At 42.9% G+C, this 27,879-nt stretch overlaps 1 protein-coding gene across 7 annotated transcripts in view; it reads left to right on the forward strand.

The window, feature by feature from the left end:
* The first annotated feature begins 2,249 nt into the window (after positions 1 to 2,249).
* obscnb (obscurin, cytoskeletal calmodulin and titin-interacting RhoGEF b) overlaps positions 2,250 to 27,879 on the forward strand; it is a 93,463-nt gene continuing 67,833 nt past the window's right edge. For all 7 annotated transcript variants that reach the window (XM_071375929.1, XM_071375930.1, XM_071375931.1 and 4 more), the window contains exons 1-21: positions 2,250 to 2,442; positions 9,134 to 10,232; positions 15,395 to 15,664; positions 16,050 to 16,310; positions 16,529 to 16,834; positions 17,056 to 17,322; positions 17,588 to 17,694; positions 17,921 to 18,089; positions 18,858 to 19,130; positions 19,338 to 19,616; positions 20,767 to 21,045; positions 21,343 to 21,612; positions 22,272 to 22,547; positions 22,960 to 23,241; positions 23,820 to 24,095; positions 24,939 to 25,214; positions 25,594 to 25,869; positions 26,167 to 26,436; positions 26,527 to 26,799; positions 26,935 to 27,201; positions 27,421 to 27,690. In XM_071375929.1, the coding sequence (XP_071232030.1) occupies positions 9,143 to 10,232; positions 15,395 to 15,664; positions 16,050 to 16,310; positions 16,529 to 16,834; positions 17,056 to 17,322; positions 17,588 to 17,694; positions 17,921 to 18,089; positions 18,858 to 19,130; positions 19,338 to 19,616; positions 20,767 to 21,045; positions 21,343 to 21,612; positions 22,272 to 22,547; positions 22,960 to 23,241; positions 23,820 to 24,095; positions 24,939 to 25,214; positions 25,594 to 25,869; positions 26,167 to 26,436; positions 26,527 to 26,799; positions 26,935 to 27,201; positions 27,421 to 27,690 (6,037 nt within the window). In that variant the 5' untranslated portion in view covers positions 2,250 to 2,442; positions 9,134 to 9,142. The remainder of the gene's footprint in view (positions 2,443 to 9,133; positions 10,233 to 15,394; positions 15,665 to 16,049; positions 16,311 to 16,528; positions 16,835 to 17,055; positions 17,323 to 17,587; positions 17,695 to 17,920; positions 18,090 to 18,857; positions 19,131 to 19,337; positions 19,617 to 20,766; positions 21,046 to 21,342; positions 21,613 to 22,271; positions 22,548 to 22,959; positions 23,242 to 23,819; positions 24,096 to 24,938; positions 25,215 to 25,593; positions 25,870 to 26,166; positions 26,437 to 26,526; positions 26,800 to 26,934; positions 27,202 to 27,420; positions 27,691 to 27,879) is intronic.

Raw genomic sequence — 27,879 nt, forward strand, 5'->3', positions numbered from 1 at the left:
GTAGTTTGTTCTATCTGTTTGGTTGCTAGAGGCCTGGTATAGAAAATTTGCTCACTCGTCAGGACACTGTTGTTCAGAGGATTTAGCCAACAACACAGCTAACACAATAACTTCAATCTGAAGCTGGAAAGACTGCAAACTAGCTGCACTTCGTTTCGTTTTTGTATATTTCTTTGTATATATCCATGAAAATTATGCCAGCTGATACATGATTTCCATTGGCTTGCTGTCTGCCTGTCTGTCTCTTCCCTACCCCTGACAAGTTCATTATGGGACAGCTGGAGATCCAATTTGAATATTGAAACAATGTTACAAATGTTGGATAATCAGACAGCAAGATTTATACAAATCTCCATAGTTGAAAACTAAAAAAAGAAATGTGAGATAATGTCTAGATGCTTTTTATAGTAGAGATCAAGTTTATAAAGTGCCTGGCTGGGCTGGTGAGACAGTGGATTGCACAGTCAGATTGAACAGAGTAAATAAGCATTTTAATATCATAGCTTTAGCCGGTGGTAATATGTGGAATGGACACCGGTTGGAATGCGGTTTTAACCTATAAGCATTCAGGATTAGACCCACCGGTTGTGTAATATCCCAGAATGTGAATTATTCCAGAGGACGATTCGGACGGGATTCGTTTTTTCCAAACTGCCCCCGTAATGCTCTTTTTTATTTATCTATATATAAATGGACAGTTATGATGGAAGCCTCCAGGTTTTTTTCTAGGCCTGAAGATATCTCAACAAGTCAGGGCGAAAACTGGCTACACTGATAACTGGAGTTTGGTTCCCACATTTCGAACCCATCTTTGGTATAGTGTCCCAATGTTTTTTGAATTGAGGAAGTGTGATCATAATCATTAGGATATTTTAGCGATCCGCAGTAGAAGACGTATTAAATGCCCCCCAGCCTTGTGAGCTAAACAGCACACTTGCACTTGATATGCGTCTTTAGGCTATGAATAAAACAGTGAACTCCCATTTTTTTATGATCCATTTGGCGGTGTATAATTTTAATGCGTACAAAACGTATAAACAAAAGCCTTCACTGTGAAAGTTGCAACACAAGTTGATAAATGTAGGCCCTTCATATATAGGCTATGCGCAGAACTTCGTTCAATGTATCGAACCAGTTATTGTTTTCTTGCTCAAACCGCAAACAACACCTGTCAAACTCAGACATTTCTCTCAAAAAACAGGGATGGGGGCCTCCCGGGTGGCGCGGTGGTCTAATGCACTGCATCGCAGTGTGCCGCCAGAGACTCTGGGTGCGAGCACGGCTCTCGACCTTCGCCGAGCATGGCTCTCGACCTTCGCCGAGCATGGCTCTCGACCTTCGCCGAGCATGGCTCTCGACCTTCGCCGAGCATGGCTCTCGACCTTCGCCGAGCATGGCTCTCGACCTTCGAGTCCGTGCGGGTGTTGTAGCGATGAGACAAGACAGTAACTACCAGCAATTACCCCCACAAAAAGGGAGGTAACAAAAAAACAGGGATGATGATTTGCACGGAACTAGTATTATCAAAGGATCTTGGAGTTTGCCAAAAAACAGTAGGTTATTCTGGCTGGTATTACCCGACCTACCCAAAAGATCCCTTCCGAATAGGGCTAGACAGCTACTTCCATCCAATGAAATGATCTTTCCTCTGATTTCTATACCAATTATTTGAATTGCTCTGTGGGTTGATTTGAATGAGTTTTGGTAAACTGATTTGGAGACAAGAGAATTTAGTGCTCTAGGCAATGCATGCCTCTGTAGTTTTTTCTATTTTCATTTTTTTTCTGGAACTCAGTCGGAGTCTTAAATTACTGTTGAGAGTTAGAATAGTAGAGTACACAAAGTGCAATTTCGAAAATTGGTTGTCCATCAATAGTTTTCCTCTTTTTATATGTCACTCACTGACAGCCACTCAATTAGCCATGTCATTTTTTAAAAATCGGTTAATTTGTCTAGCCAGCTATCTAAACTTGTAGTATTCATGGCCGAAAAATATCGCACAGGGTTGATTTTGATTTTGTTAGTCACTTTCATTCCGATATCATATAAACACGGCATGAGTAATGTTTCAGGATAGTCAGATAGATAACCTATAGCAGCCTGTCCAGACCCATGCTCCAGCACCTAGGCTATCTCTACATTAAATGACAAGTCTATTTTGGAATGGAGGCTGCACCAAAATAGGAATGTTAGCTATTTGGCATCATGAGGTACCACATTAGAAAAAAGAAAGCGTAGTCAACCACCCACCGCAGGAGACTGGGGGATGTTACACTTTCCTGGATACACAATCATCATTGTAGGGACATTGATACGCACCGGGCATACATTTATTGGATCTCAACGGCAAAGATTGGATTATTTTACGGACTGTAAAACCTTGTTGAAGTTTTAGTTCACATGTTTCAGCGCTTGTTTTATCAGAGTGGCTGAAGACTCAAGGTGAGCAAATCATTGCTGAAGTTGAACTAACCCAGGTCCCAGTTTAAATAACCTAAAAGGACATTCAATTTGCAATCACTGATCAACATAACTTATAATTTAATAAGGCATGAGTCATATATATTTTTGAATGGGAATCGAGTGTCGTCATTTTAGAGGAGTCGTGTTTATTAATGTGCTTTATGTTTGTGGTGGCAGTTTTACCTTCGCCAAAAAGTATGTTTTCATAACTTATTTATTTAATTACAATGAGCGACTTTGTTGGTCCGAGAATACCGTCCGTAAAACGTTTCTGCCGACTATCTAGCCTACACAAAACCAACTACATAAAACATGTATGATCAATTTGCATAGGCTAATGGTACTGGCAAGTTTATTAAACAATATAGAATAAAGAAGCGTTTCCTTCAGTTGTGGTGCCCTATCAAAACAGTTGATCCCTCTTCGCTTCTACAAATGGCAATGGACAGAGACACGCGGCCCGACAGCTGAGGTTATTTTGGGTACAGGCAGCTCAGGGGAGTGAGGTGACAAAGATGGCAAATGTCACCCTTTCAAAGACACATATCTGTTCTATTTAACCGTGCTAAAACATAATTTGTCCCAATCTGGCGGTGCGTTGATGTCAGTTTACCTTCGTCATTTCAACGTGGATAATTTACTAATATTTGTTTAAGATGTTGATCAATCAACAACCTATATTCACCCACTCAAAAAGACAGCCAAACGTTTGTTGAATTTCCATGTGTTATCACTCTGCTTTCAACCTTCTTAAAGCACAACCAAATTTCAATGGAAAAACAATGTCTGATTTTTGGTTTAGTTGTCACCCAAATGTCTATCACTGCGCTTTCAATCATTTAAAAGCAGAGTTAAAATGGGAATTCAATGTCAGATATGTTATTTTTTTACATAACAGATGAATGTGTTATCACTGTGGTTCATCTAATAGCAGAACCAAATTACCTGGATTGCAATTGAGATTAGCCTACATTAAAAGTACATAATGCTAGTAATCAATGAGGTTCGAGATTCTGCGCAGATTATTACAGGAATTGTGACCTATGCATGTTATCTTGAACATGCACGCTTTATATGATTACATTCGAATAAATGTATAGTTAACAGTAACCTCAAAATGTGGCCATGGATGTGTTATTCATTGTAAAGTTGACTGTTACATTAGTTTGTAAAATGGCCTTAACTTTAGGGTATTTATCGGATTACAAAAGTAATATTGAATTGTGTTTGGTTGACAATGCAACCAAATATCAACGTTTAAAGGAGATGTATCAAGTGCTTGGAAAGTTTCATTTGAGCCAATGGCTTAATCCCATTCTTTAACTTGTATTTTCCGTTGAGTTGGAGATGTGAATCCAATATATCATTTGTTACCTTTAATAGTTAATAGGATATGTATTATAAGGTATTTATTGTATTTCAAAAGTGATATCACATTTTGATAGTACTATGTACAGGATACACGTGGTATACACCATCCAACTAAATCCTTACTTGCAGGTTCCTTCTCGACAATGCAACAACAATAAGAAATATTAAAAGATAAGAATAGGAACATAAAGTAAATGGTTCAGTAGAATAGAATAAACATTTTAGTATAATACAGGAAGGTACAATTTATAGTCCAATATTTACACATGACTTGTATCAGAGAAAAGGGGGATTTGCAAGTGTTTAAATTGTGCAATAGTACATATGAGTCTGGTAACAGCAATTGTGATGTGTGTATATAACAGTGTTTCTGTGTCTGTGTGTGTGTGTGTGTGTGTGGATGTGCGTATATCCACACAGCCTTATACTAAAATTGATTAAATTGCAATACCCCATCATGACAAAACAAAAACAGGTTTCTAGATTCTTGCTAACTTAAAAACTGAAATATGACATTTACATAAGTATTCAGACCCTTTTACTGTGTTGAAGCACCTTTGGCAGCGATTACAGCCTCAACACTTCTTGGGTATGACGCTACAAGCTTGGCTCACCTGTATTTGGGGAGTTTCTCCTATTCTTCTCTGCAGATCCTCTCAAGCTCCGTCAGGTTGGATGGGGAGCGTTGCTGCACAGCTATTTTCTGGTCTCTCCAGAGATGTTAGATCGGGTTCAAGTCCGGACTCTGGCTGGGCCACTCAAGGACGTTCAGAGACTTGTCCCTAAGCCACTCCTGCATTATCTTGGCTGTGTGCTTATGTAACAGTATAGCTTCAGTCCCTCTCCTCGCCCCAACCTGGGCTCGAACCAGGGACCCTCTGCACACATCAACCATAGTCACTCACGAAGCATTGTTACCCATCACGCCACAAAAGCCACGGCCCTTGCAGAGCAAGGGGAACAACTACTTCTAGGTCTCAGAGCGAGTGACATCACCGATTGAAACACTATTAGCGCGCACCACCGCTAACTAGCTAGCCATTTCACATCGGCCACACTTTGGGTCGTTGTCCTGTTGGAAGGTGAACCTTCGGCCCAGTCTGAGGTCCTGAGGGCTCTGGAGCAGGATTTCATCAAGGATCTTTCTGTACTTTGCTCCGTTCATCTTTGCCTTGATTGTGACTAGTCTCCAAGTCCCTGCTGCTGAAAAACATCCACACAGCAAGATGCTGCCACCACCATGCTTCACAGTAGGTATGGTGCCAGGTTTCCTCCAGACGTGATCCTTGGCATTCAGGCTAAAGAGTTCAATCTTGGTTTCATCAGACCAGAGAATCTTGTTTCTCATGGTCTGAGATTCTTTAGGTGCCTTTTGGCTTACTCCAAGTGGGCTGTCATGGGCCTTTTACTGGGGAGTGGTTCCGTCTGGCCACTCTACCATAAAGGCCTGATTGGTGGAGTGCTGCAGAGATGGTTGTCCTTCTGGAAGGTTCTCCCATCTCCACAGAGGAACTCAAGGAACTCACTCTGTCAGAGTGACCATTGGGTTCTTGGTCATTCTCATAGTCGCACATTGGTAATACTCAGTGAAAACATCATAGGTAAGCAGGGCTGGGCTTGGTTAAAACCCTGGATGGTCTTTCGAGTGGCGTAGCGGTCTAAGGCACTGTTGCGGTGTCACTACAGCCTGGGGTTCTATCCCAGTGTCACAACCAGCCGTAACCGGGAGTCCCATACGGTGATACAATTGGCCCAGCATCGTCCGGTTTAGGGGAGGGTTTGGCCGGGGAGGGGGGGCTTTACTTGGCTTATTGCGCTCTAGCTACTCCTTGCCTGGAGGCTGACTTCGGTGTCAGTTGAACAGTTTTCGTCCGACAAATTGGTATGGCTGGCTTCCGGGTTAAGTGTGCGGGTGTTAAGAAGCGAGGCTTGGCGGGTCATGTTTCGGAGGACGCATGACCTCTCCTGAGCCCGTTGGGGAGTTGCAGCGAAGAGACAAGATCGCATTTGGATATCACGAATTTGGGTTGGAGAAGGGGGGAAAATTACAACATAAAATATAAAATAAAACCCTGAATGGTAGACCAAAGGGTAGCTCTATATAGATATATTCTCCAATAGTAGATGCTGCTCAACCTATAGTTTTTTATTCTGATAGTGGATATAATGTTGAAGAGCTGATGTTGTTTTAAGGTACAAATTCAACATATGTTCATGTGAATATTCAAAGATCCATATAAAGACAATATGTACATTTTCCCACCAGTGGTGTTTCCACCAAACTGACTTCTTGCAGATAAAAGTCCGTGCTTAATGACTTTTGAGTTTTCATGTACCGATTAAAAATGTTAAGTTCATTTCCATCATGTTTTAAATCTATCGATAGTTTTGGCGCAAAAACGGTTGTGTTAAATAGCAAATGTGCCTACTCTGGTCTTGGCATGTACGCTCCAGCCAACAGCTCTCAGATGCAGTGCGGGTTGCTGTTCAGGTTGGCTAGTCTACATGATGAGATTATGATAGATAAAAGAGAGAATATTTTTATCTGTCAAACGGCAGCCAAGCATCGATCATGTCACCAGAATAAGATCCTCAATATTTATTGGAAAGGAGCATCAAGCTCATCACCGTACACTTTCACCACCCTGTGAAGTTCATCATAATTTATGTCTTCTGTAGCCTAATAAACTGCATGGTTTCCAGAGTCGTAGTGTGAGGATCACACACCATATTATCACGTGACTGCTTTCTAGATTGCTAGCTAAGATTTTGAAAGTATGATGTTGACAGGATCAGTCTAATCAAAGCTACGGTATATATAATATGATTTGACGTCATTTTATTTTGTGGCCAATGACCTTGAGCCTTCTTGGATAGGCACTTCTAATGTAAATCTATGGCAACACCCAAGGGGCTTGAACTTCGAGTTCTCCTCGTAGATTTTGCGGTGACGTAGTGTTCCCATGAGTGACAGGACACTGAGCCAATCACGGCGCAACTAGAGAACGTTACCAACCCCTACGCTCCGTATTTTCCGCTGGCTTCCCCACCACCACAGAAAGCACTAAGCCAGGCTGAAACACCTTCATTTTGCAGCTGCCTTACTCAAGAAAGCAAAAAAGAACCATGTTTCTATGTAGCTTTATTAACTCTATGATTGTTTGCAAACTAATATGTGACACGTATTAATGACAAAATAACAGGCGCAATCTTTTTTTTTATATGTGATGTTGTTACTCTGTATCACAGTGTTTTATTTGTTTCTCTGTCCAGGGTTGGCAAATGTGCTTTACAAAATGATAAAAATGCAGATTGTTACATTGACTGTCACAATTTGATGTAACCTAGAAACATTATGTGCAATGTGTTCTTAAAAGTCACCAAATTTACAGCATGCTTTGTGTATTTTGTCGTTGTATTTTAAGTCAGCATTGTGTAGTGGTTATGTAATTGTAAACAGATAAAGTAAAGACCTGTAAAACAACTCTCTACTGGGCTGAGGGATTTGCTCTATAAATGTTTTAACTACTGAGATACTATTGTTATCTACAGAAGTCTAGAGAGGACATATTAATAAAAACAAATAGTTCCATGTTATATTGAGATAACAACTTATTTAACTCATGATCACTACATAACAAAAGTTGTTTTATCGAGATCACAAAATAATTGTCTCATGATCACAACTTAACAAAAGTTGTTTTGTGGTGATCAAGAGATAATCAAAGTACCACACATAATCCATTAATTTGTTCAGATGCATGATAACCACTTCATCAAGGAGCCCTGTCGCTGTGTTGACCCCATTTAAGCCCTGAACGTTGCCTGACCAGCAGCCCTGTCTCCCAGGCTGTGTGCTGCACCCAAGACCACAGCCAATCGCATGCAAGGAACAAAGCAGCTAACTTGGCTAGTCTTGTGAGCTAGCTAGTTAGCTAGGTAGTCTCGTTAGCTAGGAAGAAAGCTAGCAAGCTAATCTGTTATCTATGCTGGTTGTTAGCTTGCATAACTGATATGGCAGAGCCCCACCTGTTTTGAGCCACATGTGTTTAGCTAAACAAATATATATAATATATATACAGTACCAGTCAAAGTTTGGACATACCTACTAATTCAAGTTTTATTTGTAATGTTTACTATTTTCTACATTGTAGAATAATAGTGAAGACATCAAAACTATGAAATAACACATACGGAATCATGTAGTAACCAAAAAAGTGTTAAACAAATCAAAGCATATTTTATATATGAGATTATTCAAACTAGCCACCTTTTGCCTAGATGACAGTTTTGCACAATCTTGGCAACCTCTCAACCAGCTTCATGAGGTATTCATCTGGAATGCATTTCAGATGGATTAGATGCCCCAAGAGCTCTTACTTAGCTCAAGGTCAGGGACATTCAGTTTGCTAACATTCTAACTTATAAACTGATAATGAGCTCCAAACCGAAATTAAAGTATGATGTTAGCATGAAATGCACCATCCTTTAGTGTAGCAATCAATAAAAACATATGCGCTGATCCACTGTGGGCTTTGCCACCCCCCAGCCATACAGTCCATCTATCATCAATGCGTCCACTCCTATTTACAGAGTTTATCTCGTGATCTCAACAAAACAACATTTGTTATGCCGTGATCGTGAGAAAATTATCTTGTGATCTAGAAAAAACAACTTTTGTTATGTCGTGATCTTGAGATGAATAAGTTGGGATCTCAACATAACGAGATAATGTTTTTTTGAATTAGTATGTCCTTTTTGAACCGTAGTTATCAGTCATCAATGCATATCTTACATTTTGTTGACTTCCATGGCAGACAGACTTCACTAAAAATATCTGAGCCATGTGTGAGACATGTTAACACATTCTTCCAAGTTCCTATGAAAACTATCTCAATTTGCAGCAAACAATTCACTCCATAGTGGCCCACTCAAACACATTATGGTTTTCCAAACCTTCAAGTTATTACTTCCTGGTGTAGTGTTATTACATGATCATGTTAGGCATTAGTGTCAGGCATGAGAAGGATGAGACACTAGAGGTTGTGTAGTGTCATACATGTGTGACATTGTAGTTCAAGAGGCAAGTGATTTAAATTATTGACAACAACAATAGAAGGACATCTTGCTTTTTTTGCCTCATGATCTTGATATATCTTAGTATTCTTCTATAAGTGTATCTATATTACCCTCACTTACTGGATATATTATTCTATACTTCTATATTCTATACTCATGTATTGATTCCTTTCAATTGTGTGTTTCTATTCTAAATGGCATTATTTCCTTGGTAATCTAGGAACCAGTAATGGACCAGAACCTGTTTGGAGGGGCCCCCAGATTCCTCACGCGGCCCAAAGCGTTTGCAGTGTGCGTGGGCAAGGATGCCACTCTAAGCTGCACCATCGTGGGCAACCCCACCCTATTGATTACCTGGGAAAAGGAGAAGCTACGTCTGACCTCTGGGGGCCGCTTCAAGACGGTGGATGATGGTAATGTCTACCGCCTCACCATCTACGATCTAACCCTGGAAGACAGCGGCCAGTACATGTGCCGGGCCAAAAACAACGTCGGGGAGGCATACGCATGTGTAACCCTTCATGTAGGCCTTCCACAGGAGATGGTGGAGAGGGCCCCCGTCTTCATGGTCAAGCCTACCTCTGTACGCGTTGGCCTGGGGGGCGATGTGGTCTTCCACTGCCGGGTTGCTGCTTACCCAGAGTCTACATTTGACTGGGATAAGGACGGGCGTTACCTAGCCGAGACAAACCGCATCAAGGTGTCCTCGGACGGCGACAGCAGCTCCCTGAGGATCCAGAGCGTGCGCAGCCTAGACAGCGGCACGTATACCTGCCGCGCCCAGAACTCAGTGGGCCGCTCGAACTCTGCCGCCACCCTGGTCATAGACACCCAGGACTCCCGTCACCTGGGCCAGGACAAGAGCACCTCCCTCCTCTCCCACATGCAGAAGCGTAAAGAAGGGATCTCCATCTACCGCACAGCAGAGACCCGCAGCTCCTCTCACAACTCCACCACCACCTCTTCCACGGCCACCACTACGGTCACAGACGGGCTGAGCGGTCTGGGTCTGGCCCACGGCAGCGCAGCACTGGTCAGCCAGCTACCCAAAAGCGTCTTTACCCGCACCTGCACGGTGACTGAGGGCAAGCATGCCAAGCTCAGCTGCTTCGTGACGGGTCACCCCAAGCCTCATATCATCTGGAGGAAGGATGGGGGGAACATCGGCGAGGGACGAAGGCACATCATGTATGAGGACCAGGCCGAGAATTTCATCCTCAAGATCCTGTACTGTAAGCAGAGCGACAATGGCCTGTACACCTGTAATGCCTCCAATATGGCTGGACAAACCTACAGCGCTGTGCTGGTGATTGTTAAAGGTAAGAAGAGCTTTTTTGAAACCTTTTGACAAGCTTGATATACAGTATGCTCACTGGTGTAGCACACCCCCCCCCGCAGCCCTCGTGGTTGGGGTTCCCCCGGAGGTCGGGCCCCCCAGATAGCATATGAACACGTCATAAGCCATGATTTCATTTTTTGGAATGACAGGAAATTAGCTTTAAAACTTCAGATTTTTAGTTCATCACTAGTTCATCACTTGGCTGCTGAGGAACAAGTGAGGGTAGTTTTTCTATAAAATTATTCATGACACATGGAGGGACATGACAATGCTTTTCATGTAGGGAGATGACCTTCGATTAACTCTCATGGCTCTATATGAATTGCTGATACTGGACTCGTATATATATTATAAATATATATATTTTTAAATATAACTGTCTGCAATGCAAGCCTGCATAACAGTTTGTCATTCTTGTGATGTCAAGGTCCCCCTGTATTGGGCTTGTGTACTTCAAAACATTGGTTTCAAAGAGTGTATAAACATGATAGCTAAAGGAATCTGAGGTTAACTGAGTGTTTCCCTTGAGATAGTGTATAATGTTGTTCAGTCATGCTCTTTCTGAAATGAATCTCAACAAGTCTGTCTACACCAATGACTGTATATATGAATGGACAAAACCATCGATCACGTGACACCATTCATTCCTATGTGAAGACTCAATAGCGCATTTAAGATGGCGTCTCATGGAGACATAACATGCGCAGTTTGAGCTAGCCCAGGTAGTGGCGTTGCAGGCTAGCTCAGTTCTGCCCCTTTTCATTGAGTTAGATTGACAACAAAGATTGCCATTTCCCCATTCACTATAATGGGGAATCCTGTTTTGTGCAAACAATGCTTGCAGTACCGCTGTCGGCCTTGAATTTCATGACTTGATGTGCGGGGGCAGTCGTTCTCCCCTGGTCTACACTACCAGAATTAACCAAAGTAAGCTAAAACGTTCACCTGAGCACAGTTTTACTTTTCTCCAACATACTGTATACTTAAACTGCGCAACTAAGTGGTGGAATGCTGGCAGCGATATGAAGGAGGAGTGTTGTGTTTCATCTATTTTCTGCCGGTGATGAGTATTTCACAGTGGCTATTAGCCCGCTGTAACCCCCAGGCGCCAGAGCTAGGGTGACTTTCCATGAGCCACCCCTGATTGGCTACAAGCCTGAAGCATGGATTATCAATGGCGGTTGTTAATCTCTGTCTCAATTTGACAGCGAGTGCAGAGCCCATGGCAGGCATTTGGTTGCGTCTGGTTATAATTGACGCCAGATAATGGATACTCGACATGCCTGCCTTGTTGTTGTGTTGTTGTTTTATAAGATTTTGTCGGGGGATTTGCAAAGGAGAAGGGCTGTATCCCTCTGCCCTGTATGCACCAGTGTTCCTATTAATACCAGATAATTTGATAACCCCCCTGGGACGCAAGAAGCAACTTTGGAAAAGGTCATAATAGAAACCTACTCAGTAGTCAAAGTCCCAGCCAAACATTCAAAACACACACATTTAGATGATACGATATGTGTAAAGATGAGAGCAGCACATAAAGAATTACCCAAAATGTAAGTGAATATGATTTCCCCAAAAGCATAAGGCACTATTTTGAACCCATTGTAAATTGCCTTGTAAACTCATTCCATAATAAAGTAAACAGACAGTTACATCTTAGAGAACTAAAGCATTATTAAGCAGTGGTGGAAAAAGTACTCAATTGTCATACTTGAGTAAAAGTAAAGATATCAAATCAAATCAAATTTATTTATGAAGCCCTTCTTACATAAGCTGATATCTCAAAGTGCTGTACAGAAACCCAGCCTAAACCCCCAAACAGCAAGCAATGCAGGTGTAGAAGCACAGTGGCTAGGAAAAACTCACTAGAAAGGCCAGAACCTAGGAAGAAACCTAGAGAGGAACCTGGTTATGAGGGGTGGACAGTTCTCTTCTGGCTGTGCCGGGTGGAGATTATAACAGAACATGGCCAAGATGTTCAAATGTTCATAGATGACCAGCAGGGTCAAATAATAATAACCACAGTGGTTGTCGAGGGTGCAACAGGTCAGCACCTCAGGAGTAAATGTCAGTTGGCTTTTCATAGCTGATCATTCAGAGTATCTCTACCGCTCCTGCTGTCTCTAGAGAGTTGAAAACAGCAGGTCTGGGACAGGTAGCACGTCCGGTGAACAGGTCAGGATTCCATAGCCTCAGGCAGAACAGTTGAAACTGGAGCAGCAGCACGGCCAGGTGGACTGGGGACAGCAAGGAGTCATTAGGCCAGGTAGTCCTGAGGCATGGTCCTAGGGCTCAGGTCCTCCGAGAGAGAGAGAGAGAAAGAAAGAAAGAATTAGAGAGAGCATACTGAAATTCACACAGGACACCGGATAAGACAGGAGAAATACTCCAGATATAACAGACTGACCCTAGCCCCCCGACACATAAACTACTGCAGCATAAATACTGGAGGTGACGATACCCCCGGACAGGGCCAAACAGGCAGGATATAACTCCACCCACTTTGCCAAAGCACATCCCCCACACCACTAGAGGGATACCTTCAACCACCAACTTACTAGCCTGAGACAAGGCCGAGTATAGCCCACAAAGATCTCCGCCACGGCACAACCCAAGGGGGGGCGTCAACCCGGACAGGAAAATCACATCAGTGACTCAACCCACTCAAGATACCATTATAGAAAATGACTCAAGTAAAAGTGAAAGTCATCCAGTAAAATACTACTTGAGTAAAAGTCTAAAAGTTTTTGGTTTTAAATTTACTTATCAAAAGTAAATGGAATTGCTAAAATGCACTTAAGTATCAAAAGTAAAAGTATAAACCATTTAAAATTCCTTATATTAAGCAAACCAGGCGGCACAATTATTATTATTATTTTTTTACGGATAGCCAGGGGCACACTCCAACACTAATTTACAAACAAAACAATCGTGTTTTGTGAATCCACCAGATCAGAGGTAGTAGGAATGACCAGGGATGTCCTCTTGATAAGTGTGTGAATTGGATCATTTTCCTGTCAAAATGTAACGAGTACTTTTGGGTGTCAGGGAAAATGTATGGAGTTAAAAGTACATTATTTTATTTAGGAATGTAGTGAAGTAAAAGTAAAAGTTGGCAAAAATATAAATTGTAAAGTAAAGTACAGATACCCTAAAAAACTACTTAAGTAGTACTTTAAAGTTGTTGTTTTTTACTTAAAACCTTTCTGGGATATGTGGGATGCTAGCGTCCGGCATGGCCAACATCCAGTGAAAATGCAGAGCGCCAAATTCAAATAAATTACTATAAAAATTTAACTTTCATGAAATCACACATACAATACACTTGTTGTGAATCCAGCCAATGTGTCAGATTTCAAAAAGGCTTTACGACGAAAGCACACCAAACGATTATGTTAGCATAAAAACGATTATGTTAGCATAAATAGCCACAGAAAAACACAGCCATTTTTCCAGCCAAAGAGAGGAGTCACAAAAAGCATAAATAGAGATAATATTAATCACTAACACATGTTCAGCTCATGGCAGACCTTACTCAATCCCCTCTCATTCGGCCCCACTTCACAGTAGAAGCATCAAACAAAGTTCTGAAGACTGTTGACATCTAGTGGAAGCCTTAGGAAGTGCAACATGACCAATACCCCACTGTATCTACAATAGGGAATGAGTTGAAAAACAACCAACCTCAGATTTCCCACTTCCTGGTTGGATTTTTTCTCAGGTTTTTGCCTGCCATATCAGTTCTGTTATACTCACAGAAATAATTCAAACAGTTTTAGAAACTTCAGAGTGTTTTCTATCCAAATCTACTAATAATATGCATATTCTAGCTTTTAGGACAGAGTAGCAGGCAGTTTACTCTGGGCACCTTTTTATCCAAGCTACTCAATACTGCCCCCCTGTCCCAAAGAAGTTAAGTACTTTACACCAGTGTTATTAAGCCTAAATGGAGATGATTCCTTTTGTTTCTGTAATCTGCTCTCTAAGGATTGTACATGTTTTTTTATACCCTGAGTCATTTATTGGAGCCCATAGACGGTCATAAATCACGTGTGTGTATCACATTTTTACACTTCTTTCCTGAGGTGGGTTGGTTTGAGATTATTGGGTTGTTAATGGATTACAGATTAAATACATAAGTGATTGAAGCTCTACTACTGTATACATACTTGTTTAAAGGGGTGCATGGAGTGTTCAGAGATACTGTAGATACATTAGCTAATTTAATTACTGGAGTCACTCACCTTTTGAAAATGTTTCTGTAATCTTCCTGTGTCAGAGCCCAAGGCATTCTATGGTACAGTGTATTCAAAGAAAGACACCTTCATTGAATAGGCAAAAACAAAAAGAGATTGACTTTTTGAGCAATTGACTTATGTATTGATGGGGTTCACCTTGGGGTCATGATAGGGGCTGCACCAAATGATTGATGTATTATAATAATTGATTATGCTTATGTTGTATTAATAGAAGGGGAAGGGCTATAAGACCCTCCCCCACTACATTTATAGGGTCCTGGACTACAGATTAGCAATATATATATGCATTATAAGGTTTAATATTGTTCCACAGTTCTTTTCTAGTTTCTGACTCTTATAAGAAACAGTCTGAGGGATGTGTGAGTTATTGCAGTCAAAACAGGGTGTCTGTGAGAAAGCGCCTCAAGGCTAAAAGAGATTCATAGACACAGAACCCTGCAGGGGAGTAAAAGAGATAAGAGACTAGTCAGACATACCACTATAAAGCAACTTGGGGAGTGGAAAATTACTGCTGAGCCCTTAGAAAACACTCAAACTATTGTCTCTCCTGATGCATGGGCTTGGTCTCATGAGTAGAAGGTGTTGACGTAGGCAGTTACATCACTAGGGGTTGACTGCAAGCATATTAAAGCAACTTGGACCCTTTCCTATTTTGCAGAACTTACTCGGAAACATGCGTGCTATGTTCCCGTTGTCAACTTCTGTCTGCAATTACATTCATAAATTAATGATTGAATTACTTAAAGATATTGTCTGATTGCTGATTTCACCCATAAGCAAATGATTGTCAACGAACAAGGAACCTACCCCAACAGTATCTACCAATATGCATAATTTTCCTCACCTTTTGAGTATTATTCTGCGCTCTTCCCATGATCCTCAGAGCCCAAGGTGCCGTTCAGGAGGAAGCTGCAGGATGTGGAGGTCCAGGAGAAGATGACGGCCATGCTGCTGTGTGAGGTGCCCGTTTCGGCTAGCCAGGCCAGCTGGTTCATGGAGGAGACACGTCTGGAGGACAGCTCCAAGTACTGCATGGAAGAGGAGGGGACCATGCGTCGCCTCACCATCCGCAATGTCACCACTAATGATGATGCCGTCTACATCTGCGAGATGAAGGAGGGGAGCCGCACCGTAGCCGAGCTCACTGTGCTGGGTACGAGAGCCATTTTCTTGTCTCTCTAGTCTTCTGACAACCTTCTGATGCATCCATTAACAGATAAGGCAACATCATCAACCTTGAGATCATTCCTACATATACTTTGATGGGAAACATGTAAGACAGAAGTTAACACTGCTTTAGTTTACAACAACATGTTATGCAGTTTCGTCAAGGAATAGGCATTACTGCATATTACTGTCAAACGATACTGTCAAAATACTGTCAAAATATTTAACGGTGCAAAGGGGGTATCCAATTTCATTTATGACCTCTCCAGGGGACAATAACCTTGGTATTCAGTTTACACAGTGTTAGTGCTGCAGCGTTGTAGACCACACTACACCTGCCCTTTGGTGACCCCTGTGCTTGTCACTTCCAGGGAACATCACTAAGAAGCTTCCCAGGAGGACTGTAGTGTCGGGGAGTGATACAGTGATCTTCTGCGTTGAGCTGGAGCACCCCAATTCTGACGCCTACTGGACACGCAACGGCGAGCGTCTGAAGCCGGACACACGGATATCCATTGCCTGCACCCTCAGACAGTACACGCTAACCATCAACCACTGCCAGGCCGACGACTCAGGAGAGGTGGCCTTTGTGGCTGGAGACTGCAAGACCTCCACACGATTCTCTGTCGCGGGTGAGCTACAGACATAGACCTAGAACACAGACTCAAAGCCCTTTTCCTATCACGACACTAAATAAGGGAATCCTAAATTAGAGTACACTTTTGAATAATCCCATCACAAAGGTTAACTCTTATGTTATGTACATCTGCAGATGCATCATATCACTTAGAATTATCTCAGGATGTATCATACATACATAAGCCTAATCAAACTACATCTCCCTCCGCAGCTGCCAGAAAGCACCCTCCAGATCCCCCTATCGACGTGGTGGTGCGTAACAAGACCGACTCGTCCATCACCCTCCACTGGTCCCCCCCAGACAGTGACCGCCCCGTGCCCATCAAAGGGTACATGGTAGAGAGGAGGAAGGTGGGTGCCCAGACCTGGCAGAGGTGCAATGGCATGGAGGTCAGCCCCTTTACTGAGATCACGATCCAGAATATCACAGAGGAGGCCAGCTACCAGTTCCGCATCTCCGCAGTCAACGACTACGGCCAGAGCCAATACATGGAGGTGCCTGGGACCTTCTACCTCGGTGAGACAGAGAAACATCTCATTATTATTACTCCCCCATGTGTCATTTATTTCTCTCCGTCTCTGGCTTAACAATACGAATAATAAACACGAAACCCCTAGCTGTGAGACAATACATCCTATAAACCACGCCCTCTCCAGAGTTTATCACTTCAGTAAAACCCCAGCATGCTGCTTTTGAATAAAGCATATTGACGTGATTTATTTGACCGTTTCTTCCAGAGCCCTCTGCAGAGCTGAAGACAGGCCTGATGAACAGCACAGCCATCTCAGGCGAGGAGGCCTCCCTCTCCGTGGACCTGTCTGCCGTGTGCTCTGGCTCCTGGTCTATCAACGGCCGCCTCCTGCGGAGTGGGGCTGACTACCTCATCACACGCCAAAAGACCACACATACGCTGACGATCCGAACTGTCTTGATGGAGATGAATGGAGCAGTGGTCAAATTTGTGGGCGGTGGCTCCGAGAGCACTTGTATACTCCACGTGAAGGGTAAGCACTGGAATAGAGAGCAATGCCAAGAATAAGATCTGTGGGTTGAATGTGCATGTCTTCATTAGATTGATGCTTAGACTTGCCTTTATAGATGCTCTATATACAGTGTCTTTATGAGTCCTTTTGTATTCATGCTATATAAGCAGTTAGGAACCTCAGTTCCTAACTTCAGTCCCTCAGGTGTTTTCTGTTGGTAGACAGTCCTCATCGTTCCATTAGATTTTACACAAACAACAGCTACAGGTGAAACCTCTATTTGTAGCTCCAGCTATCCGGTTCACCAGTAAGTCCGCTCACACTGAGGTGGTGACCTGCAGCGCCCAGTCCTCCGCCCAGCTGACCACAGAGGTGTCCGATTATGATGCTCAGGTGTGTAGTGGGAAAAGTCCAGATGACTGAATGAATGAATGCGCAAAGTAATGCTTTATTGGTCTGTTAGGGTTAGGAAACTTAAAAGGGGTAGTGTAATAAATACCAAAATAATGTAACTCTTTAGAATTGTTCTGATTCAATTCACTGTGTTAATGAATGTGTTACGCTGACTCTTATGTGGGTTGTGTTCAGCCGAATTTGAACGTTTCCTCTAACTCTGTAGGTGGTCTGGATGAAGAATGGACGGGAGCTGAAGATGGGCAAGAAGTATGAGTGCATAAGCACCGACCGCAAGAGGGTCCTGATGGTGCACAACGTCACCGAAGAGGACACGGGAATCTATGAGTGTGTCTTAAATGAAGACCGAATGTCCCTGCAGCTTTCTCTAAAAGGTACAACAGTCGAAAGATCAAGAAAAAAGATTCACCTCAACTGCTGTAGTAATCTGTCATGCTAGAAAGAAGAAACCACTGCAATGAGTACATGTATACAACTTATTAATAACTTGTTGGCACCCGGTGGAAAGTGGAAACCTGGTACCTCAGATCGCCATATCCTTTCATTAGAGTTGCAGGAACAGCAAAATGCTGTATATTTTCACTGAACACCGTTTTTAATTTTTAATTTAAATAAAATAAAATAAATCTAAATCCAGTGGGTTAGTCAGACCCCGAGTCTTAAAGTGACACAGTGTATCAAATGGAACCTCTAACCTACATTGCCTACAGAAAGCCCCTCTCACGCCATGTGACACACAGGGACAAACTGGGCTGTGACAGCTAACACCAGGTGGTAGTGAGCCGTCTAGCATGGAAAAGAGCTCTCTGTCATCCTGTAATAAAGTCCAATGTGTCACTGGTACCGTCCCCCATCTTCCAACCACGCACAGGCAGACACCCACTTATCATATGATGGTGTATGAAATGTAACTGTTTGATTATAATAGAATAATCCAGTATTTGAAAAAGCGAATAAATCATCACAGATAATTCTGTCATTGCATGAATTTTTTTCATATTCAATTCCATATGGTCCTTTGTTAACATTTAATTATAACTTTAAGGTTTCAATGGATTGCTGCCACATTTTTATGAATAAAAAAAGTGGACAATTCAAGTTTTTGTTCTTGATGACAAATCCCATCCCTGTTTCTCTTCCAGATGAAGCCAAGTTCCTGAACAAGCCCAGGGGTCCCATGGGGGTGGCGCCTGCCCTCAGCGGGGACCTTGAGTTGAACTGTGAGGTGTCGTCTGCAAGCGGGGTGGTGGTGTGGAGGAAGGATCAGACATTGGTCACTGAGGACCAAAGAACCACCATCGTCTCCAAAGGGACACAGAGGAGACTGGTCGTCAAGAATGTCAAGAAGAGTGACGAGGGACACTACTCCTGCGAGACAGTCGAGGACAAAGTCACATTCCAGGTCAAGATAAAAGGTAAGAGAGAAGGGAATGTCTGTCGAGCACACTGGACAAATAATATCATTGCATTTCAGTTTGTTTAATAACCTAGGCAAATCTACAAAAACCATTGGCCCTTCAGAATCCCAGACTGCCTATGCAAATATTGTTCCTGTTTTTAGTGTTCAACTCTAAAATAAAGGTTCCTGATTTTACTGTGCCGTTCTATGATTGTTCCCACAGAAGCCCAACAGGCAGTCTTCTCCAACAAGGACTCTCTACAGAAGGAGGTGAAAGCTACTCTCTCCCAGAAAGCCACTCTGAGCTGTGAAGTGTCCGACCCCAAGACAGAGGTGAAATGGTACAAGGATGGCAAGCTGCTGACTTCCAGTGAGACAGTCTCCACGGAGACAAAGGGCAGGAGTCGTCTGTTGATAGTAGACAAAATTGAGAAGAAGGATGCTGGAGATTACACCTGTGAGGCTAGAGCAGAGAAGCTGGTCTTTAAAATACATGTTTCAGGTAATATTCTGACTGTCTATTGTCTGCTTTTGACAAAGGGTTGCTGGAGTGGTTGTCCATGTGCGAGTCATTCAAATGTAAAACATTTTCCCTCTCAGTCCTTGGAGATGGTTTGGAAAATGAACAACTTTTGAATTGCTTCCGCTCTGCTCGTTATCTTAGAAATGTATGGTTGTTTTGTTAATTTCAATATGTTATAATTGAGAATGAAATCGGTGAGCTTATCAGATAAAACATGGTTTGTAGATTTTGGCTTTGAAGTTGTTTCATTGGGTGAATATCATGGCTTCTCAGGACACCTCAATGGTGCGCTGTGTCTGTCTCTGAAATATTAGAGCTGTCGGTGGTTGGCATGCTTAACTATCAGTCAATGCTACCCATGTCAATCAATCAATCAATCAATCAAATGTATTTATAAGGCCCTTTTTACATCACCAGATGTCACAAAGTGCTTATACAGAAACCCAGCCTAAATCCCGAAACAGCAAGCAATTTAGACGTACATAGAAGCACAGTGGCTAGGAAAAATTCCCTAGAAAGGCAGGAACCTAGGAAGAAACTTAGAGTGGAACCAGGCTCTGGGGGGTGGCCAGTCCTCTTCTGGTTGTACCAGGTGGAGATTATAAGAGTACATGGCCACTAAGCCCAGATCGTTATTCAAGTTGTTCAAACGTTCATAGATGACCAGCAGGGTCAAATATTAATCACAGTGGTTGTAGAGGGTGCAACAGGTCAGCACCTCAGGAGTAAATGTCAGTTGGCTTTTCATAGCCAAGCATTCAGAGGTTGAGACAGCAGATGTGATAGACAGGAAGGGAGCGAGGGAGAGGGCGAGAGAGAGGAGGGGAGGGAGAGAGAGGGTAAAAAAAACAGCAGGTCTGGGACAAGGTAGCACATCCAGTGAACAGGTCAGAGTGCCATAGCCATAGGCAAAACAGCAGAAACTGGATCAGCAGCACGACCAGGTGGACTGGGTAACGGGACTGCCAGGAGTCATCAGGTCAGGTAGTCCTGAGGCATGGTCCTAGGGCTCAGGTCCTCCGGGAAGGGAGAGAAAGAGAGAGAGACAGATGTCCAGAGTCGAAAGGTCATGTTTTTAGTGTTTAATCCCTTGTGATGCAACTTTGCCTCTCCATGATTGTTCCCTTAGAAACCCAACAGTCTGCCTTCTACAACAAGGAGTCTGTACAGAAGGAGGTGAAAGCTACTCTTTCCCAGAAAGCCACTCTGAGCTGTGAGGTGTCTGATACCAAGACAGAAGTGAAATGGTACAAGGATGGCAAGCTGCTGATTTCCAGTAAGACCGTCTCCATGGAGACAAAGGGCAAGACTCGTCAGCTGGTGATAGAGAAGGTGGAGAAGAAGGATGCTGGAGAGTACACCTGTGAGGTTGGAGCAGAGCAACAGGCCTTCAAGATACAGGTGGCAGGTATGAAAGCTGGTTGTCTATATTGATATCTCTCTCAAGGCTTTGGATGCTGAATGGTCCCCCCCCAAAAAAATGTTATATACTCAAGCCGATGTTCTCTGAATGCCTGTTTTTGTTGTAGATTTCTGTCTCTCGGTTGCATATTTGCGTCTATCTAAAACTATATTTGAATTGCTGGTTATTGACTCCCAGTCCCATGTATATCCCATGTAGAGATATGCTTCCTGTATTTTTTGTGTTCCACCCTAAATGAAGGGTTTCTAATATTACTGTGCCATTTCATGATTTCTCCTTCAGAGACTGCCTTCTCCAACAAGGAGTCTGTACAGAAGGAGGTGAAAGCTACTCTCTCCCAGAAAGCCACTCTGAGCTGTGAGGTGTCCGACACCAAGACAGAGGTGAAATGGTACAAGGATGGCAAGCTGCTGACTTCCAGTAAGACCGTCTCCATGGAGACAAAGGGCAAGACTCGTCAGCTGGTGATAGAGAAGGCGGAGAAGAAGGATGCTGGAGAGTACACCTGTGAGGTTGGAACGGAGAAACTGGTCTATAAGATTCAGGTGACAGGTAAGGAGGATCTACTCGCTGTCTGGTTTGCTTTTGCTGGAATGGTTGTCTGATATGCGCATTTGACATGTTTATCTTAGGAAAATATAACTGTTATATATTTATCTGTCCTCTGGGAAGCTTTGGCAAATGTACTGTTAAATTACATTTAGATTTAGTCTCAGTAAGAAACCAATGCCTGTTTTGTTGTTGCCATAGTGTTAAAATTTCAATTTATGATTAGTTGATTCTATCAGACAAGGGGGTATACAGACAGGGGGGTATGATCTTAATTTGATCACCCTGTTGCAGGACAACTTTCCTGCAATACAGGAAATGTGAAACTTGCAGTGTATTTGAAGTTGAAAAATGCTTTTAAAGTTTGTAATTTCCACTTCGACATTTCAGACTTTATTTTGCCTTATGAAAAATGTAGCAACCCCTACAAATAATTCACATTTACTGTTGCTGCAGGATTATTTTCCTGCTGAAGCAAACTGTAAAAATCCTACACCTGTATTTGCCGCATCAAGGTTGTTTCTTTGCTTGATTTGTCTCTGGTTGTTTTGACCTCTGGCTTGATATTGTTGCTTATTGGGACGTCTCACTGGTCTCTGCCCCTTTTGGCGCTGTGTGTCTATTCCCATTCTATATTTGAATTGCTAATGGTTGATTCACAGAAGCCCAGGCTGTCTTCACCAACAAGGAGTCTGTACAGAAGGAGGTGAAAGCTACTCTCTCCCAGAAATCCACTCTGAGCTGTGAGGTGTCCGACACCAAGACAGAGGTGAAATGGTACAAGGATGGCAAGCTGCTGACTTCCAGTAAGACCGTCTCCACGGAGACAAAGGGCAAGACTCGTCAGCTGGTGATAGAGAAGGTGGAGAAGAAGGATGCTGGAGAGTACACCTGTGAGGTTGGAGCAGAGAAACTGGTCTATAAGATTCAGGTGGCAGGTATGGATGCTTTGTAACTATTGGATTTACTGTCCGTCTATCGTCTGCTATAGGGCTTATAGTGGGAGGGATGGTTGTCCATATGCCTGTCCTAAAGATATTTATCCAATAAAACGTGTGTTTGACAGAGGTTCTTTCATTTGTTGAGTTGTCTTCCCAAGTTGATGTCTCCTGCAATCTGTGTTGCTGCTCTAGCTTATATTCTGTCTGAAAAGTCTCTTTCCATCTTTGTTGCATAGTTTGTTTGTCTCCGTATCATGTTAGAATTGTTGACTCCCGGTGTACGTTCTGTAGGTCATTGTCCCCATGTCTGTACAGGACAGTAAGGGATGTGTCCTGTGTTTGGTGTTGATACTGTTTGACCCTAAATGAAATATTTCTGCCATTGTGCCCCTGCATGATTGTTCATCAGAAGCACCACAGGCTGCATTCACCAACAAGGAGTCTGTACAGAAGGAGGTGAAAGCTAATCTCTCCCAGAAAGCCACTCTGAGCTGTGAGGTGTCTGATACCAAGACAGAGGTGAAATGGTACAAGGACGGCAAGCTGCTGCCTTCCAGTAAGACCGTCTCCATGGAGACAAAGGGCAAGACTCGTAATCTAGTGATAGAAAAGATGGAGAAGAAGGATGGTGGAGAGTACACCTGTGAGGTGGGAACAGAAAAGCTGGACTTCAAGATACACGTGGCAGGAGGTAAGGAGGAGTAATTTTTTAGTTACATGCCCTCTGTGATGCCATTTAGGCTTTGGTTGCTGGAATGGTTGCCCATTTGTCTGTCCTACGAATTCAAATTGTATTATTCTTATTTCAAGAAGAGATTTACAGTACCTAGGTCTGAGGAGATGTTTTGGGGCAGACACAGTTACATTTTTAATTCTGTTTTTATCTTACAAACTTTCAGCTATTTTGTTATTTTCAAAGTGTAATAGGGACCATAGAATTTGTACGTTCTATCTTACAAACAGATAGGTCTGGGGAGTCTTTTAATTGGTCGTTTTGATTCCTCACAACAATGTCCTTTTAATATTGTGTCTTGTTTGACTGATGTTGCTCATGGGGATATCGGAGTGCTCTGTTTCCTTGCTTGTTGTTCTGGTGTGTGTGTACGTCTCCAGACAGCATTTGAATTTCCGATGGTTGACTTTGCAAGGCTGCTCAATGTCCAATGCCTCCTGTATTTGTCCAGTCTGCTGATATGGTTCCTGTTTTGGTGTTATATTGAGTGAAAGGTTTTTCATTTCCATTATATCCTTCAACGGTTCTTCCTTCAGAAACCCAGGCTGTCTTCACCAACAAGGAGTCTGTACAGAAGGAGGTGAAAGCTACTCTTTCCCAGAAAGCCACTCTGAGCTGTGAGGTGTCTGATACCAAGACAGAGGTGAAATGGTACAAGGACGGCAAGCTGCTGACTTCCAGTAAGACCGTCTCCACGGAGACAAAGGGCAAGACTCGTCAGCTGGTGATAGAAAATGTGGAGAAGAAGGATGCTGGAGAGTACACCTGTGAGGTTGGAGCAGAGAAACTAGCCTTCAAGATTCAGATGGCAGGTAAGGACATATACAGCTGCTGTCTATTATTGTTCCCCAGAAGGCTTTGGAGGCTAAATAGTTGTCAATATACACTGAGTGTACAAAACATTAGGAACACCTGCTATTTCCATCACGTAGACTGACAAGGTGAATCCAGGTGAAAGCTATGATCCCTTATTGATGTCACTTCAATTAGTGTAGATGAAGGGGAGGAGACATGTTAAAGAATAATTTCTAAGCCTTCAGACAACTGAGACATGGATTGTGTATGTGTGCCATTCAGAGGTTGAATGGACAAAAATAAATATTGAAGTGCCTTTGAACGGGGTATGACAGTAGGTGCCAGGTGCACCGGTTTAAGTGTGTCAAGAACTACAATGCTGCTGGGGTTTTCACGCTCAACAGTTTCCTGTGTGTATCAAGAATGGTCCACCACCCAAAGGACATCCAGCCAACTTGACACAACTGTGGGAAGCCTTGGAGTCAACAATGGGCCAGTATCCCTGTGGAACGCATTGAGGCTGTTCTGAGGGCAAAAGTGGGTGCAACTCAATATTAGGAAGGTGTTCCTAATGTTTTGTACACTCAGTGTATGTGTTCTCTACATTGTCTATAAATGTTTTCCCTAAAGAAAATAGATATTATACTGTTGTGTTGTTTGATTGTTTTGAAATGTCTGTTTTGCTTAATTGTCTTCTGCTTTAGAAATGCAGATGGTTAATTTATCTAGCAATTGTATCTATTTATATCCTCTGTGTCTGTTGTGTGTAAGATATGGTATCTGGTTTGGTTATTGGGATTATTTGACCGTGAATGTAATGTTTCTGGTACTACCATGCATCTCCATTATTGTTTTCTCAGAAACTCAAGCAGCTTTCTCCAACAAGGAGTCTGTACAGAAGGAGGTACATGCTACTCTCTCCCAGAAAGCCACTCTGAGCTGTGAGGTGTCCGACACCAAGACTGAGGTGAAATGGTACAAGGACGGCAAACTTCTGACTACTAGCAAGACAGTCCATATGGAGACAAAGGGCAAGACTCGTCAATTGGTGTTGGACATTGTGGAGAAGAAGGATGCTGGCGAGTACACCTGTGAGGTTGGAGCAGAGAAAGTTGCCTTTAAGATACAGGCGGCAGGTATGGACAATATGAAAGCTGGCTGTCTATTGATGTTTCTCTCAAGGTTTTGGTGTTTGAATGGTTGTGAATATACAGTGTGTGCTCTACATTGTCAACATGTGTTTTCTCCCAAGCGAAGAGATGTTATACCGTTGTCTATTATGATTGTTTTGTTCATGTTGATGTCTGATTTGTCTGTTTCTGTTTGTTGAATTGTCTTTGTCTCATAATGCTTGAGAAATGCTGATTTTTAACTTACTCTGGCAATATCACTTGATGTCTCCTTTGTCTGTCATGTACAAGATTATGTTAATGGTTTCTGATTTGGGGTTGGGATTGTTTTACCCTGAATTGGAGGTTTCGGATTTTACCATACCCTTGATTGATCCCCATTCAGAGGTCCAGGCTGCCTTCACCAACAAGGAGTTTGTACAGAAGGAGGTGAAAGCTACTCTTACCCAGAAAGCCACTCTGAGCTGTGAGGTGTCCGACACCAAGACAGAGGTGAAATGGTACAAGGATGGCAAGCTGCTGACTTCCAGTAAGACCGTCTCCATGGAGACAAAGGGCAAGACTCGTCAGCTGGTGATAGAGAAGGTGGAGAAGAAGGATGGTGGAGAGTACACCTGTGAGGTTGGAGCAGAGCAACAGGCCTTCAAGATACAGGTGGCAGGTATGAAAGCTGGTTGTCTATATTGATATCTCTCTCAAGGCTTTGGATGCTGAATGTTCCCCCCCCCAAAAAAATTTATATACTCAAGCCGATGTTCTCTGAATGCCTGTTTTTGTTGTAGATTTCTGTCTCTCGGTTGCATATTTGCGTCTATCTAAAACTATATTTGAATTGCTGGTTATTGACTCCCAGTCCCATGTATATCCCATGTAGAGATATGCTTCCTGTATTTTTTGTGTTCCACCCTAAATGAAGGGTTTCTAATATTACTGTGCCATTTCATGATTTCTCCTTCAGAGACTGCCTTCTCCAACAAGGAGTCTGTACAGAAGGAGGTGAAAGCTACTCTCTCCCAGAAAGCCACTCTGAGCTGTGAGGTGTCCGATACCAAGACAGAGGTGAAATGGTACAAGGATGGCAAGCTGCTGACTTCCAGTAAGACCGTCTCCATGGAGACAAAGGGCAAGACTCGTCAGCTGGTGATAGAGAAGGTGGAGAAGAAGGATGCTGGAGAGTACACCTGTGAGGTTGGAGCGGAGAAGTTGGCCTTCAAGATAGAGGTGGCAGGTAGGATGTCATTGACTTTCAACAATATTTGTTGTACCCAATGTCTTTGCTATCACCTCTATATTAACAAGTCTCCTTTTTTGTTTCTAGAATCCTCTGCCAAGTTTAAAAAAACTGCAGTGAAGGGTGCATGCAGTGTTCAAGCAAGTGAGAAGATTGTTTTGACCACTGAGTTGACTTCGGAGAGTGCCAGTGTTAAGTGGTTCAGGGACGGTGTGGAGTTGAAGGAGAGCTCTAAGTATGACATGAAGAGAGAGGGACATTCTCGTACCCTGATTGTGAAGTCCACTGAAGTCAAAGACAGTGGCACCTACTCATGCCACACTGCTGACGACAAGCTTGAGTTCAAAGTTCAAGTCAAGGGTTAGTTTGCTTTTCATTCGTCAGAACAATTGATTGACGGGCTAGTGTTGTATGTTTCTGTGAGTATAGTCAATACCTATGAAGATCCTACATATTCCATTTAGCTAATGAAATGCTGGCCATGTTTCTCTTCAGATTCACCGCTGAAGTTTGTGGTGCAGTTGCAGCCTGTAGCCACAGAGCTGGGTGGTACACTGACCCTGACCTGTGAAATGAACCGAGCCTTAGGGGACGTGCTCTGGCGCCACAACAGCTGTGAGATCAAACCCGGCGGCAGGTTCTGTGTCAGCACTGATGGTCCCAAGCGGGTCCTTACTGTGACAGGAATGGCGAAAGAGGATGAGGGAGAATACAGCTGTGAATGCAAAGATGATAAGACCTCTGCCAAGGTCTCCACCAAAGGTAGCTGAGGCTTTGTTTTTATTAGATTTACAACTTGGTCACTGACTACTACAACATGACCTGTAGTTACAGACATATACAAGATACAGCATACAGTAGTTACAGACATATAGTCAAACACACTAGATGTTAAGCCATTTATTTCCATATTAACACATTTTCTGTGTTCCTGAGTCTAATTATGTCTCCAAATAATCAATTATTTTCTGTCCTTTTCAGCACCCAGACTGGTGAAGCTGACTTCCAAGCTGAGCAACGTCGCTGCTGTGGAGGGGAAGGAGGCCATCTTCAAGTGCAGTGTCACCCCAGCTGACGTCAAAGTGAAATGGTTCTGCAACAACGTGCCCATCACTGCTGGGCCTAAATATAAGATTGAGCATGGGGGCACCAGCCATTCCCTCACCGTCACCTCAGTGAGTCAGGATGATGCTCAAGAGATCAGCATTGATGCAGAGGGCAAAACCTGCAGTGCTACCCTCCAAGTGCAACGTAAGAACCAACCTCCATTCGCTTTGAAGGTGCACTATTGAGATAAAATTCGAATAGTTTGCCTGATTTCAGTTTCATGTGACCAAAAGAGCAAGTATAGTGTAGAGAATCATTTTACCATCTAAACCGCTGTGAAATATATTTTCCATAACCAAAAATATAGTATTTTCAACTGTTTGAAGCTGGTGT

The sequence above is a fragment of the Salvelinus alpinus genome, chromosome 30 (genome assembly GCF_045679555.1).
Source record: "Salvelinus alpinus chromosome 30, SLU_Salpinus.1, whole genome shotgun sequence".
Taxonomy (NCBI): Eukaryota; Metazoa; Chordata; class Actinopteri; order Salmoniformes; family Salmonidae; genus Salvelinus; species Salvelinus alpinus.